This window comes from Tachysurus vachellii, chromosome 11, assembly GCF_030014155.1.
Source record: "Tachysurus vachellii isolate PV-2020 chromosome 11, HZAU_Pvac_v1, whole genome shotgun sequence".
Taxonomy (NCBI): domain Eukaryota; kingdom Metazoa; phylum Chordata; class Actinopteri; order Siluriformes; family Bagridae; genus Tachysurus; species Tachysurus vachellii.
This window is the reverse complement of record NC_083470.1, coordinates 8,130,594-8,147,500: the sequence shown is the minus strand read 5'-3', so window position 1 is coordinate 8,147,500 and position 16,907 is coordinate 8,130,594. Positions and strand designations below refer to the sequence as shown.

The following is a 16,907-nucleotide window of genomic DNA, read 5'->3' as shown; positions in this document are numbered from 1 at the left end:
GCAGAGATTGTAGCATCTCATCCAAATAATAAAAGCTATTAACAAAATATTTGTGACATCCCCTAAGGTCTCACATTTATTATACTTGTTTTGTCAGTACAAGAATTCAGTAGCCAGTTGCCAGTTAATGTTTCAGACATAAATAAACTGATATATTTGCTGTGATAATCAACTGTTGAATGTTAAACTTTGAGACGCATATTTTGGTCTTTGTAATCGAGAAATAATTTTTTATTTAATTGTCTAATTTGTGGTCAGATTGTTTGTGGAAAGTTAATGTGAATGTGTGTATTGCATGTGTATCTGTTATACCATCTAAATAAATTCCCTTTTCATGTTGAGAATCTGTATTAAACAGTAAAAAATGAAATGAGAAGACTTAGTGGAGTGTAACAAAACAGTCAGACAGTCAGGCTGTAATTTTTTATGAAAGGAAATAAAAAAGCAAACACTCCAGGTAAAAAGGAGAAAAAAAAGAACCGCAGGAAGACAATAACATTAATGTAATCCAATGGAAGTAACAGTGCAAAGACTAAGGTGTGAAAAACACACAAAAATAAATTTTCATGGTCCACATCTTCACTTTTTATATATGTATGTATATATATATATATATATATATATATATATATATATATATATATATATATATATATATATATATATATATATAAAGAAGGAAAAGGCAGTTGCTCAGTCAAAGTACATTAGTTTATGATGTACTTTAACTAATGAACCACACATGAGATCTGTCTGTCAAATCAAGATACTCAATACAATGGAATTAAGCCCTCTTGCGGACAGACGCGGTATTACAGGGAGCGGTATAGACACACTGAAGTGCACATTGAAATTGGTATTGGCATTGACATTGGTATTTTTACTCTCATACTGCATTAAGTTTAAAGAATTTCACAAGACAAATAATAAAAAAAAATAGTCGTTGTGTTTTGACTGCAGGATCAATCAGTATGGACAAGACTGATTTAAAAAAAAAAAGTACACCTTTTTTTTTAAATAAGCACATTTATACATTCACATCTGTAAATCTTCTTTGAGACCATTGTGTCTGTTATAAATAAAACTGAAAGACTTATGCATACACATATAATAGGCTGTGACTTAAATATAAATCTATCATACGTCATGTGAATTTTGTTTATCTATTTCATTTGATTGGACTTGTGTATTGAATGTGGACCAGTTCTTAACTCTACATTTACATTACATTCTACATTTTCATATGCTGAGTCTGAGGCTTCTCTCTGTACTTTACTGTCTGAAACCTTTACAACCTAAAAGAGAAACAAAATGATAATACTATGAAAATGTAGTAATCTATAAGTAAATCTCTATATGATTTCTCTCTTTTGACACACACTACACATCACACAGACAAATGTATGAACAGGTTAAACACAGAAAACACATCATTCTCAAGCCTAGACAACAACAGCACATACCTAATAAATGCCCACAAAAAGATTATAGCATATCGCTTATAAATAAGGTCAGCACCTGAGTGTGTGTGTATCGCTCCGTTCTGCTCGTCATCCTGAACACACAAGATCAGCAACATCAGATTAGACATTATTTGTTATAAGTTTTATTTTTTGTAGCTGAATAAAAATGATTTCATTACACCTGTTAAACATGAGAAAACTAAGAGTTTCTAGCTGCATCAGACTAACCTCATGATTAAAAAGTATCTTATTATACACTGTAAAAGTGCTTTTTTTAATCACTGTAAATGCTGCTATGTACTCGATATACCTGGTCAGGGTCATTATTAATGCTGCAGATGAACATACACTATCCATTCAATAATAATCCTGTCCTTCTATCAGTTTTAGCAATATCTATTTAAATGTTTCTGTACATCAAAGATATTCTGGCTGCACTAATAAACCGTAATAGAAATTAAATAGATTTAATTTCATTAATTTGCTATGAAACAAGATAGAGTATTTTGAACCATCACAATCTGGCAACCCAGTGGACATTAATGACTGTCCTGTTTTCAGCCAGTCCTCTGAGCATGGGACAGAGTGAATCCTGCTACAGTGGGCCCATATTAGTTCTTCTAAATGCAGCAGAATTCCCAAATATTCTTAGAACATGGTGCATGAGCTGGGGATACATTGAGGATGGAAGACCAGTCCAGGGCAGGGCACCATTCTTATACTGTACATTTAGCCTTTCCCTTTAGTGCATGCATCTTGTGTAATACTTCACATACGCCTGCACTAATAATGGCAAAGGATGTGTGAGAAACAGAAAGTGTGTTTCTGTATGTGTCTGTGATGTGGCAATGTATACGCTTTAAAAATACGCTTCCTAACAATACAGGTAAACATTTTATATCTTTAATGCTTGTACCTCTAATTAGAACAGACTGCCAGCAAATGGTTAAAGGTACAACAGTGTTATTTTTTTCTCTCAGTAGGATTCAGATCTTTGGATATTAAAGTTATGTTTGCTCCAGTGTGTTGTGAGTGGGTGGCTGAGAACATCATACCTTGAATAAGCAAACAGTGTGTTGTACTCAGAGGACTGGTTTGCTAGGCTTAGAGCAGTGTAGGTGTCAGTTAGTGAAACCTCTATATCCTGAAAATTAAAATACAGCAAAAAAAACAACAACAAAAAAAAAAAAACAAGCTGAGAGACCACTAAGACCACTGTAACACACACACACAGTATTTACACACATTCAAATGAACACTTACTCCAAGAGTAGCATAAGTGAGAGACATGGCTGTAGGGTCCAGCCCTGTGTATGTGTCATCTACAGGGTTTGAAACACTCTAGGGTTGGAGGGTACACACATTTTTAAGCACAAGAAGAGAATGAGAAGGACAAGGTCTAGTTTAGAGAAAGTTCCTACCTGAGTATCGTTCTTTTTTTGTCTTGCCCTCCTAAACACACAAACAAAATCATTTCTGTAACAATAATTCACATTTGTGTCATCATTTGTGTTATCTGTATCTTGTTGTTTATAGACTGCAAAGTCTTTCAGTCCAGAGATTTCTGACATTCGTTCTCTTCAAATCGGACGTGACTATATTTGGTACCACTGACGTCAATGCCTCCGAAGTACAAATCATGATTAGCAAACTGCTTACATCAGCTCCTTGTTTACACTAAAGTAACTTCTTTCCTGCTTACTCAGCCTCTTGGTGTCTGAAAGCTAGCAAAACTATACATTTTCCCATTTTCTATCCACTTTCAGTATAGTAGTTTGTGAAAGGACTGAGAATTAGGATTATGGCTGAAGCAGTCATACATATATTGCTACAACTGTTAATGAAGCAATGTACTGTAGGCAAGTTGTACTTTGAACTTAATTAACACATTAATAATACTCACTACTTACACACTGGAATACTGAATCGATCGTCATGTTTCTATAATAAAATCTTGCTATTTTTTTACAAAGTTAGTCCATTGATCTTGCTGAGCTTCACCGGTAAAGCTCACAAATGTAACACATTAATAAAGTCACTCTCTGAAATATAAAAGTACATAAATTAACAGACAATAAAACTCATGTTAATCTGTCTTATTATATCAGATACAGTATGAACCACATCTACATTTCACATCTACATTGCATCTCAGACTAGCTGAAGGGACGAGCAAACACAAGCTTTCTGTAATATTCTGCAAACATTATGCTGGTAAAAATATATACAAAACCCACCACCAATGAGCCACAAAACCTCACTCATCTGTTATTTATACATGCTTTTCTAGCACTAGCACTGTGTTTAAATTTACATTAGTATCAGATTTTCTTAAACAAGGGCAAACATAATGCTTTAATAATGACAAGTACAACAGATCACTTACACATTATATGGCCTTAGAATATGGCCATATATTGGCACAATACACAAACACAAACATATGTACTGTAGACACTGACCACACACCCATACGTATGTATTTGTGTGTGTTGTTCAATATGTAGTCTGCCTTTGCTGGCATTAAAGCCTCCACTCTTCTGGATGTGGGGATTTGTGTTCATTCAGCCACAAAAGTGCTACTGAGGTCAGGTACTGATGTCAGGTGTGACCTGGCATGTAGTCGGCATTTCAGTTTATCCCAATGGTCTTCAATAGTGTTAAGGGCAGAGATGGGGGACTCGAGTCATATGACTTGACTCAAGTCGCAAATTTGAGACTTGAGACTCCATTCATTCATTTTCTACCGCTTATCTGAACTATTCTCGGGTCACGGGGAGCCTGTGCCTCAGGCGTCATCGGGCATCAAAGCATGATACACCCTGGACATTGTGCCAACCCATCACAGGGCACACACACACTCTCATTCACTCACGCAATCACACACTCACATGCTACGGAAAATTTTCCAGAGATGCCAATCAACCTACCATGCATGTCTTTGGACTGGGGTGGAAACCGGAGTACCTGGAGGAAACCCTCGAGGCACGGGGAGAACATGCAAACTCCACACCACAAGGTGGAGGTGGGAATCGAACCCCCAACCCTGGAGGTGTGAGGCAAACGTGCTAACCACTAAGCCACCATGACCCCTGACTTGAGACTTGCTTGACGAATATTAAAAAAGATTCGACTTGACTTTGACTTGACATTTATGACCTGAGACTTACTTGTGACTTGCACATGTGTGACTTACTCCCACCTCTGGTTCTTCTTACCTCTGGTGAGGGGTTCTTCCATATCAACCCATGTGTTTATGGACCTCATAGGCAGTGCCACGCTTGAACATGTGGACAAGGCAGCTTATGTCCAAAGAAATTCTTAATGCTAGAACATACTGTTCAAAAGCCCACATATGTGTGTGATGGTCAGGTGTCCACAACCTTTTGACCAAGTAATACCCACATATACAGTCCGTTACTCACCTGATAAGCTGAATAACAATAAGTAGAGTTAAAACAGCCATGAATACCCCTGCTGCCCATATAGCAAACTGAATCCACCACCGATCGCCAATTGAAGCTGCAGTACAGTTCTGATTGGCAGTGTCTTTACAGAGAAACAAACACATAAAATACATAATATTAGCCTCACTATGCAAGACATACGGTATTTATTGACATTTATTTATTCTTATTTACTTTTACTTATACTCTCTGGAATTTTGTTTGAGCAAGATAATATAAAACTTTTTATTGGTTTAACAGAATTGAAGCATTTTGCTTGAATTTTGCTTGAAAACGACATGTTCAATCTAAAATGGTGTATTTGAATAATTATGACACTTGGAATATATATATATATATACATATATATATATATATATATATATATATATATATATACATATATATATATATATATATATGTATATATATATATATATATATATATATATATATATATATATATATATATATATATATATACACACATATATATATATATATATATATATATATGTATATGTATATATATATATATATATATATATATATATATATATATATATATATATACAGTTTATATTATTTACATATTACCATATTACTATTATATTAGTTGTTAATAATAAAGTGTTTTTTGCTTCTGGCTCTGTGAGTTTCAGTCACAGTGTGCTCATCCTTATACTGTCAGAATCTGCAGAATCGGTCTTTGTAGTCTTATAGCTGAGCTTCTTCCTGTACTTCTTGTATACTGCATGTGTAGATACATTCAGGCTTTATATGCTTAAGAAAGGATTTATAATTTCCATCCTGGTTCTGAATGAAACATACATATACTGTAGATGGCTAAAGAAAAGTCATATTACCTCTCACAGCACAAGTGTAGGTGTCTGTGTCCTTGTAGCTAGATGCATTCAGATACAGGTTGTTATATTTGGTGAGTTTGTTCATTACACATTGGCTGTTCTTGTACCAGCTGATTGTATGCTTAGGAAGAGTACATTTGGTGATACAGCTCAGTGTTACTGTCTGTCCTTCTGATGTGCTGGAAGAACTCACCCTGACCTGAAAATCTACAGTACAAATACACCATGAGGAATGTAATGTGGACAATTTTTATATTTCAACATCCACAAATGTCATTTATTCACCTGTTATAATCAGCTGAACCCTGAGTGAGCTGCTGAAGACTGGCTCTGTGGTATGAGTAGTGAAAAGAAAGCGATAATCTCCAGAGTCGCTGTCTTTAAGGTTAGTCAGTCTTAGAGTGCAGTCATTCTCTTTATCTCTGACAAACTCCACACGACCTGCAAACTGCTCCAAGAGACTCACGTCATTCTGATTGAACGTCCAGTAGCTTTTATTGACTTTTTGTCCACTGGGATATGAATAAGTGCAGGGGAAACTCACAGATGAACCTTTGAAAGCACATACTGTTCTCTGAGCGTATGTTACATTCCAACAGTTCTTTTTCCAGACACCTGCAAGAGCCATGAATTTGAGAAGATTAGGTGGTAAAAGAAAACGACATAACGCAGGACTACTGCTCAGAAGGCTGGGAGCTCAAATCCCAGGACTGCCAAGCTGTCCCTGTGGGACCATTGAGCAAGGCTTTTAAGCCTCAAGTGCTTAGCTGTGCAAATAAAATCTATGCAACATCCTTTTATATCTCTAAGTTGCTCAGGATAATGGGGTGTGTCAAAATTATGTAAATATATTTCGATAAATAGCCATTTTTTAAGTTAGACTTTTATTATAGGCAGTTACAAGGAAGACTTTTCACCAACTTCACCTACTGTAGATGTCTCAACATCAACAACTGAGTCACTGGCAGGCTTCAAAAGACGTTTTCAAATGATGAAATTCTTGCTGTATTACTTTCCACCAGAGTTTTAGACTGATGATATTCTTAGTCCATGAACTAGTGAACTAGTATCGATGTATTCATTGATCGACACTTCAAAAAAGTACTTCTTTAGGCTCTTATTATAATATTCTGTACTAATGCTAGCCAGATGTCGAACAAAAACTAACCTGACTTTCAAAGGGACTTCACCAGAGGTACCGACATCTCATTAAGATTTTCGTTAAACCGTTATGGTGATTTTGTTTTTATTTTTCAACTAAAGAAATGGGCATAACAGACACAAATAAAAGTCACCATGGATGAGGGAGGTGAAATTTGCTTCTGGTAGCAGTTATTTTCACTTCCATTTGGTGAAGACCTCAGGCTTAGAAGGCAGAAGAAATCAGGAGGATATAAACATAAAAATGGAGGTCCTGGATTTTTTTGGCATGTTTTTTTTTTCAGGGAGGATAAACACGATGTCTGCTACATACACATATTTTGGGTTCATTTATTCTATCTGCATACTAGGATTTTCTTATTAGAAAAGTCACTGCACACTAAATATAGACACACCCATCGGTACTACCTCTGTAAACATTTATCCACTTTTTTATCCACATTTATCCACGTTTGCATCATTTTGCACACAGACCTTTCTTCTTTTTGATCACTTCTTCTGTATATATATACAGACAAACATATATATATATATATAGTCAGAAAAAGTGGGGTGTCTTCACAGATAAAACCAGACCCAAACGCAGGGATAGAGAAAAAAACAACCCCACGATTTTTTAACATAACATAACACAACACAACAAGGAAAACACTGGGAAAAGAAACTTGGGGAAGGAAAAGAAACCGAAACACAAAAACAGCAAAACAGAGACACCACAATGACAAAGATTCAGCATTGCAGGGATAAATAGGGGAGACAATTAGACACATAAGGAACAGGAGTGCAGAGGCAGGAAGGAATTAAGACCTAATGTTCATACAGGAAAATGTCCACGTGTCATACTCACACACTGCAGGGGAATGGATCATCACTGCCTTGCTAATGATCGAGCAGAAGTAGCTTCCTCCATCACCGGCAGATAAGACAAGAGGCTCGCTGTTAAATTTAGAGCTTATACGCTTGCCATCCTTCCACCAGGTGTCCCAGTTTGCAGCCAGTCTGCACTGAGTGCCACATGTGAGATGTAATTCCTGCTCCGTGATGCCAGGATGCATCCACACCTGCAGGTCTGAATACATTTACAGCAGTTATACAGTGCTTTGTTTGGGTCAGAAGATTAAAAATGTGGGACATTAACTGGAAATAACTAAATCTTGGTAAAATATTAAAATATTAATTTGTCAAACAAACAAAGACTTCAGATTATTTTGACTTCAAATTGCAAAACAGTTTTAACAATTGTTTTGGTAACAATTTACTGAAGCCCTTTAAGACAGCTTACATAATAATCAGAAACATTTATAGAGATGTATTCCGGGAGGTAACAGCTGCCATAAAGACTCATTTCATTAATATCAGATGTCATATTACAGATTTTTTTACACATGTAAGTTATTTTTAAGACAGTATTCTGAGCTCATGTTGCATAATCCTGATTATTAAAGCTAGTCCGATAGCTAACATTAGCCAACCTGAGCATTTCTGTAAGCAGATTTTTATCCTATTTAACCAGAGACATCTTGAAAAATATGAAACCTGAAAAACCTTTTTTGTCAGGTTATGTAATGTCCAATAAAGCTAAGAAACATCTGTCCAGTACAAAATCAGTTCACTGAAAGCATTCATGGTTATACAAGAATCGACACTGAACTACTTTACCCATCAGCCCTAGCATGTCAAATGTCCCAATGATCACTTACACCTGCTCTCTGTTACCCCTGGTTAGTTATCAGACTTCTATTGATGTCAAAATTGGCTGTTGCCCTGTCTGCTATAGTCTTTAGTGTAGATTTAGTCTTTTGCGCTGAGTATAATAAAAGTGTGCATCAAAATAACAGCACATTTACTGTATGTATCTGTGTTCTAGTATTTCAGTGAAATGACTTGTGACTTTTTTATGAAATTCTTGCACTCTGGGTATTAAATACGGCTGTAGTTTCTAAAAATTCTAAAATTCTTAGAAATGGTACATTAGGAAACAAAATTACACAACTCTGACAATATAGAGAAATACATCAAATGCTTACGTTAAAAAAGAGGAAGAAGAAGTAGAAGAAAAAGAATTAGAAGTAAGTGGAAAAAATTTAAGACAAGTGGAATAAATAAAGGTTAAATACAGTACTGTATATCCCCAACCAAACAAGATAAAACAACAAATGAGGTAAGGAAAATTGGGGTAAAAAATTCTGAAGCTTGTGAATAAATCCTCTACCCAATCTATAATCAATCAGTATATCATTTGAATAAAATATCACCTGTCACTTTTAGAGTCACAGCTTTTGAACTGAGATATTTCTCTCTGTTTGCTGTAACGAGAATGAAGCGATATTCTCCTGAGTCTCTGAGTGTCACGTCTCTTATTGTCAGAGTGCTGGAGTTTAGAGTCTCGGTGTGATTCACACGACCAGCTAAGTCGGAGTCCAAAGTGAGATCCTCTGGATAATACTCGTTCTTCCATTTCTCTTTCTGTTTAGGACTGAACCAGATCACAGTGTGGATGTTGGTGTGTGTGTAAGAGCACTTAATGAACACATGTGACGTTTCAGGTGTGCAGATGTTTTCATCGTCACACGTCACAGTCCAGGTTGTCTGATAAGGGGAGACTGCAAAACACACACACAAACACACACACTGATCGAGAAAGTATACAGCATATGTATAATTTTATCATGTATAGTCTATTTTGTATGTACAGTTTATTAAAGGTTTATAGTTTTTCATATAGATTATCAATAAAGGTATAAATAAAATGAAATGTATAAATTAAACAGAAACATTACAATTTTTAACAACATTAAATATACAGAAAAATCACTATTTATTCTTGCTGTCATGGTTTCATGAATATTCTAGCTAACATAACTACTAAAACATTGCTTTATATGCTAATCTATCAATAATAATTGATTTTGATAGTCATCTGTTTTGGCATTATATAGAGTTCTTAAGAAACGAGAAAGAGACGGTACCTTGAGCATGTATCTGAAAGATCAAGTGCAGAACACCAGCAAATTCCAGCAACATTTTAACTTTTCTGAGAGGAAAATATGTTTTGTAAAATCTGTTGCTTTAATGTCCATATAATGTTGATGCTCCGAGGAAAGGCTTGAAAATAATTTTAGAATAAGAATTATTACTTACTGAGTTAGCACAAAGCAGAAGTGGACAAAGTGCAGAAGTGGACAAAGCTGAGGGTTTTTGTGTAATATGGACGAAAAGCTTTGTTTCCTTCCTCTTTTTGTTCATACTTCAATGTCACCAGTGCAGTAAAGTCAAGAGGTCAGATATGGGAAAAATGTAAAGATGCACAATTAATTACAATTAAAAAACCTAACAGCAAACCTAATAGAACCCAAAAACATTTGTACACGTCTTCTTATAAATTATTATTCCTGGCTCTGATACTACTAGAAGAAGAAACATGAGCATAAATAAATTGTCTGCTGAAAATCTTAAAAACAAAACAAAACATACAAACAAACAAAAGTTCCAAAATCTTGCAAACGTTTTTCAGGTCCAAAATCTTGCAAACGTTTGGCTTTTGATTCTGCACTATTTATTTATTTATTTATTTATTTATTTACATACAGAAAAGTGGCACCAAATTTTTAAATTAAAAAAATACAAACAATAATAAAATCATAAAATGGTAAAATTACAAAAAACAAACAAAAAAAAACAACAACAACTTTGTGTTGAAGTGTTGAAATTATATCTGTTATGTTAAAAAAATTATTTCTTCAGTAGGCTTCAACACAGTTCATCTGTATTACATAAATTTTGAAGTCAATAAGCTTTTATTGTCATTTCAACCTGTATATATCTGACACAGTACTACACAATAAAACAACACAGAGGTAAGGACTAAAAATAAGTTGTCTAAGCCACACAAAGTAAATAGTGTGCAAATTAGCACAAAATTGAAATTTAGTGGGTATGACAAGCGCAGCCTTTGGGATTTCTTTAATCATCATTTCAATTTGTTAACAAAGTGCACAAAACAGCCTTAGTTATATGATCCTTGTTGGTTGCCAAGTACACCACATATACACCTAAACTATCTGAGAAATGCAGATAATATTATTTTAAATAATTATGATAACAATTAACCAAGTGACCTACAGTATGGTGAAGTGAACACTACCTTAAGCAGTAGGTTTATTAGCTAGATCATGTTAATTCATATATAGTCCTAACTACATATTTAGATATCTAGCATAATTGACCTAACTAATTTAATTATTCCATTAGTCCTGGAGCTAATGGATTGTGACTTATTTTATAATGGAAAAAGTCTCCAGGGTTATTAAAAGTTATAAACCCTAGAGCTATGAGAATTTTGAGGATTCGACTCTTTGAATCAATGCACTCGGATCAGTATTTAAGCGCCACAACACAAGATGGCGGCGCCTCTGGTTATAAATACAACCGAGGAAGAACGGCCAACTCTGGTCACCTGGCAACAGCTGCTAAGCGCTAACGGTAAACAACATGGCGGCGATGACATGATGGAAAGCTAGCATTGGCAGGCATTTACCTCTAACTTCGTGATTTTTTTTATTTGAGACCTTGTACTGATTTGCGTTGAAAAAAGGATATGATTGGTGTGAATAAATCTACTGAAGTGGAGATTGTATCAAAGCCGAATACACAGTTAAATGAGCTAGCTAGCAGCTAGCTAACCACAAGTAATAGCAACAGAGTTTGTGAAAAGCAGAGATTGGAGTGTTTTATAGGGAGACGATGGACCGATTGCTGTGATATTAATTTTTGGATTAATTGAACAGAATTAGATGCTCATGAGGGCTTCTCGGGTTAGTTTTTGGCCTTCAGGGGGAAACAGGAGGATGCTGCAGCTTTGATTACTGCTATTGATCACTGAGATCAGTATCTCATCGTCTGCATTGTCTTGTATAGTTTGTATAGTATAGTGTTATTTATGTCTGTACTTTTGAGAGTCACAAACAGCTGGAACCAAATTCCTTGTGTGTGTCAATACACTTGGTCAATAAATCTGATTCTGATTCTGATTGTCTGATTGTCTGATGAGAGGAGATATAACGCATGCTGTCCAAATGTCGGACTGGAAGCGCATTTTCTATGAAAACCGAGTGATTCCTCCTCCAAGCCAAACATCCCGGCTAGCACATGGCCCGATCCAGGCTTTCCAACTTGTGCTTAAACGACTGGACGGACTTCAATTAAACCAGGTGAATACACACACGCACACACACACACATATACACATATATACATATATATATATATACATATACAACATTATTAGCCCCCCTAATGAAATTAGACAAAACTCTTGATTTCTCCATGGAAATGTCCATTAACAACAAGTGACGAACATTCGAAAGTGGCTTTGGCTAAATGTTGGATGTGATGACATCACTCCGTGAAATGTTTTGGAAAAAAAAACCCTGAGAGTTGCTTACTAATTTCTGCAATCACAAAATCCTCCAGGCACTGTCTAGTTAAACCGTTATTTGTGCCCGGTGCTTTGTGTACATGGATGTAAATATAAATGGGCTTGTTTGAGTTGTTAAACAAATAATAATAAAAAAATAAATCTAATCAGGTTCTTATTCAATTTCACATTAGTTACCTTTTTGTGTACAATTCTCCGTTCTTTTGTAATGAAACAGAATCTCTGAGCATGAGCATTAAAGTGAAATGAGTGGAACTGCACCTTCACTTGAAAGCAAAGTGTAGACATGTCAGAGGAAAGGAAGCTTGTATGTCAGTGTTCAGTGCTCGCAGAACTGAAGTGCTCTCACAGGCAAGAGTCTCATTTCAACCACTATGATGATGCTCACTATGATGAAACTATTTATTACAGACACAAGACTGTTTATAGTCTTTAATCATGTTTTTAAAGATATCTGGTCATGTTGCTTGTGTTGTAAGAAGACGCTATAGCCACTCACTCGCAAAACCAACCAACCAACCACAGTCCTGTGTGTTTGATTTGTATGTAGGTTGAGGAAGTGAGATCTGACAGGTTTGAGCTGCGTGTCACTCTGTTTGACAACAGTCTTCATCGTTTCTTTGGAAGGACATGGAAAAGCAAACTACATCAGGCCACTAAGCAAAATCAGGAACAACCCAGCAAAGTGCATTTTAATGAGGTAGGAGATTTCATTATTCAAGGGAAAAAAACCTCTCTTTTTTTATGTTTAAATAAACACTTCCTAAGATAAAATGGCTACACGTTTGTGATGGTCAGTCTTCATAAAACTAGTCCTTCATACTTATGCTTACGTTTTACACTTCTACTCAGACATAATAGCAAAAATAAGTGTAAACAATGTGTGCAGTCATAAAGTGCCATAGTGGAAGATTATTGCACATATTCAATACAATAAATTATTAACAGTTGGCAGGTAATAAATGTAATACAGATGATTATTAATAAGCTGATACAGTGGCGACATACTGCAGTCCTGCACCGTCACAGCATAGCAAAGCATCAGCTCAAAATCCAGTTAAATAAATCCTGGGAAAACGACACTCATGTATTTTTAATGTCCATTACACATTACCAAACTAAAGCTGGAGCTCATTCTGGTCATGTCATCGTCTTTTATGTCCAACAGAAGAGAAGATGAAATATGGATTATTAAATAATGCAGAACTAAGTGGTAAGGCCTGTTTGGGTGAGGTACATTTTAAACTGTCCATTTTTAAGCATATGATAAAAAAATCTTTCTTAAAAGATTTTTTCTTAAAAAATCTACTTAATCATTTATAATGGAATGTCTGAGATAATTGCATGTAACGGCGTAAAAGCATTTGCTTTTTTTTTTAACGTTTGAATTCTCAAATCTGATTGGTGAAAAGGTGTTAATTCATTTTCTGGACGTATTTGTGCAGTACAAGTGTACAAATACTGGGAAATACTAATACATCATAACTGATGAGAACGCTGCTGTGTAGTAACGCATTCAGTCACTGTAAACAAACTCCATGTTGGATTTCAACGTTTCTTCATGCATTACCCTATGTAATTATATTTCCTATTCCCATGAAGTATTTTACAACATTTTATTTACATTTCTCTAAAATGTCTATAAAATGTGCTGAAGCAATCCTTTCCAAAAAACTAACAAATCCCTTGCACAAGGAATTGTGGGGAATATGAGCTGAAAGTGTTCATGCAGCCACAGTTTGAACATCATCCCGAAAGATTTGACCGTCCGGGTACCTTTGGGATATTCATTTCAACCTACTACAGATCTCAGATACTATTTAGGATGGATAGTTGGTGAATTTGGGATGGATCACTTAAAATAGTATTGTTCAGCCAAAAGGTGCCATGTGTTAAGCTGTTTAACATCTAGATGTAAGTATCAGGAACTGATATCCAAAAAGTTTAGCAAAGGGTACGTCAAAAACAAAAGAGTTGTCCTCACTATTACAGTACATATAGAGGGAACTGTAACAAAGTGTCCAGCATGATTTATATATAATATTATAAAATAGAAGCCATTATTTTGTCACATACATTACAGTACAGTGAAATTCTTTCTTTGCATTTCCCAACTTTGGAGGTTGGAATCAGAGCGCATGTTCAGTCAGGTTACAGCGCCCCTGGGTTAGGGGCATTGCTCAAGGGCCCAACGGTGGCAGCTTGGCAGTGCTGGGGCATGAACCTCGATCCTCTGATCAACAACCACTGATGAGCCACCACTGCCCCACAATGATAATAAAATATATATTATTTATTCTGATGTTATTTATAATGCCGGAATCTCAGCCAAGTGCCTCTGAGGGATTGAAATAACTAAAAGTCTCCCATTGAAGCTTTTTCATTCCTGACATGCCCAAACCCCAAGTGTCCAAATCGGGGTCTGAGGGTGAAATCGTGTCTAATCAGAACTACACGTGGCTATCCATTTGCTGCATATCTTCAGCTCTGTGCTCGTCGGCTCTAAACCGAAATCAGAACTCAGCAGCGCTTCTGCAACGAGTAACAGAGGCAGCAGGAGGACGACTGTGTGAGATTGCAGAAGAGCTGTCAGCCATGATGGATGTGTTTTAATATACGCCTCGTAGAAAGACTCCCAACAGAAAGAGTGATTAGGCGAGAAAAAGAGATAGTATTAAAGCAGTGTGTTCCCTATAGCCTGTCTCTAAGCAAGGAAGCCTATGACAAAACAAATGTTTGCGAGACACATTAGAGTTGGAGGATGGAAGTTAATTACCAACCCTCACAGTGATACAAGCTTGTTTTTGCTACAACTGGAGCTTTAAGTGTGGATCAGAAATATTCAATTCGTACCCTTTACACAGGGTTTTGCATGTGCTAACTTAATCCCCTGTTCAAAATGATCATGCTAGTAATGCTGGCTTGCAGGTTTTGCCCTTATTGCTAAATTCCACTTCATCTGCAACATAATCCGTGTGCCGTGAGTCTGATACTCCAGCCTGAGCTGCGTCCGCAGGGTCCAATCTATCTATTCTCCTGACGATTAAAGTCTAAAGCCCCTGTCTAATGAGAGTCTGTTGGTTTGCAGAAACTGCTCATATTTCCACGATGTGACACACTGGCCGCATGTGTATCGATTCCGCCTTTTAGACCCTCATGAATCACTGGATTTCCTAACAAGTGCTTAGAAAAGTGCAGTGTTGCAATCATGCTTCACTCCTTTGTGACCAACAGAGGGCACTGTGGTATCACAGCACAGCTCAGCAGGATTTTGGATTTCTATGGATTACTGTGGGGCTGAACTCCTTCCCTTTGCTCCTTAATGTGTGAAAATAAGCACATTAATTCAGCTGAGCCGCCTGTAGGCAAACTGCGTAATGGCCGCGTCAATAGAAAGCAGACCATTCCTAGAAGCCTGCTGTTTTTATTTTTTTTGTTTTTTTTTCTGTTAAAAAATAAAAAAAAAAGGTTAGAACTTCCGGTGGCGAACTTCAAATAGTTGTTGTCTTTCACATGCATTTATCCTCCTTAGGCTTGTCACACAAGGCTGAATCATATCGCCTGTTTTACTCCTCTGATGGCGTGAAAGGTTTCTCCAGGCTCCAGTTTTTTCTGTCACGTCTTTTTCAACCTGCTCTCTATCCATCGATTACCTTTGATTACATCAAGCAGTAAATTTGTGCACATTTCCCTGTACACTGAACAAATATGTGGTTGGTAACATATCACTTCTATTTTGCATGAAGTTTCTCATGATGTTATGGTTTATACTAAACCTAATTTTACCAAGTTTCTAGATTGAATTACGTCGAGCGAGCGTGATCAATTCATATAGTATTAACGTAATCAAATTACATTATGGGGCCTTGTGAGGATGTTGGCACTGTCAGGAATTACAGTATTAAACTAAAAAAAATTACAGTATTAAATTAAACTACAGTATTAAATTAAAAGCAGTAATGTGGCTGTAACATGGTTCGATCCTCAGTCCGGGTGAGACAACAAAGATCGCCTTTATTCTTTTTTTTTATCATCTCCAAGACTTTATGTACACAAAAAAAATATATATATAATTTTGTGTTGACACAATTCAGTTCAGTCACATGGATCTGAGGTACGCATTTTCAGTAATTAAATAGAAAGAGCCTTTTTATGTGTGTACTGAGTACAGAAAGGAAGACGCACAGCCTTGAATCTTACTTTTAATTGAAGCTTAAGGGCAGGCTTAATGTTGAAAAGTGTGAAGCAAAAGTTTCAAACGAGCATCTATAAAATGCAGATCTAAATTTACAACCATAACATTCTGCATTCAACACTAAAGATTTCTGGATGAAGGGAATTTTAAATGATCTTAAATGACCGTTTTAAATACTTCATATTAGAGATGTAAGCGAATACGAATACACTGTAAAATCTTAGCAAGTGAACAAAATCTTGAATATAGATCTAATATTATCTATTATAAGATGATGGTTATCCAAATGTAAGAGCAATAAACGTATTTCTAGACATTTCAAGACCTCTCCTTTCAATC

The 16,907-nt window shown here is 35.9% G+C and overlaps 2 protein-coding genes across 2 annotated transcripts in view; one reads left to right on the top strand and one right to left on the bottom strand.

Moving 5' to 3' along the window:
* Window positions 1-774: 774 nt before the first annotated feature.
* Window positions 775-10,110, bottom strand: LOC132854210 (uncharacterized). The gene is made up of 12 exons (XM_060882489.1): window positions 10,078-10,110; window positions 9,906-9,970; window positions 9,192-9,539; window positions 7,784-8,005; window positions 6,061-6,390; window positions 5,776-5,982; window positions 4,889-5,012; window positions 2,885-2,915; window positions 2,727-2,804; window positions 2,519-2,607; window positions 1,519-1,555; window positions 775-1,295 (listed from the first exon to the last, which is right to left on the bottom strand). Exons 2-12 carry the CDS (start codon window positions 9,958-9,960, stop codon window positions 1,164-1,166), a joined length of 1,653 nt encoding a protein of 550 aa, XP_060738472.1. The 5' UTR covers window positions 9,961-9,970; window positions 10,078-10,110; the 3' UTR covers window positions 775-1,163.
* Window positions 10,111-11,440: 1,330 nt separating this feature from the next.
* nphp4 (nephronophthisis 4) overlaps window positions 11,441-16,907 on the top strand; it is a 165,150-nt gene continuing 159,683 nt past the window's right edge. Inside the window, exons 1-2 of the mRNA XM_060882077.1 lie at window positions 11,441-12,146; window positions 12,924-13,073. Coding sequence (XP_060738060.1) covers window positions 11,982-12,146; window positions 12,924-13,073 — 315 coding nt within the window. The 5' untranslated portion in view covers window positions 11,441-11,981. The remainder of the gene's footprint in view (window positions 12,147-12,923; window positions 13,074-16,907) is intronic.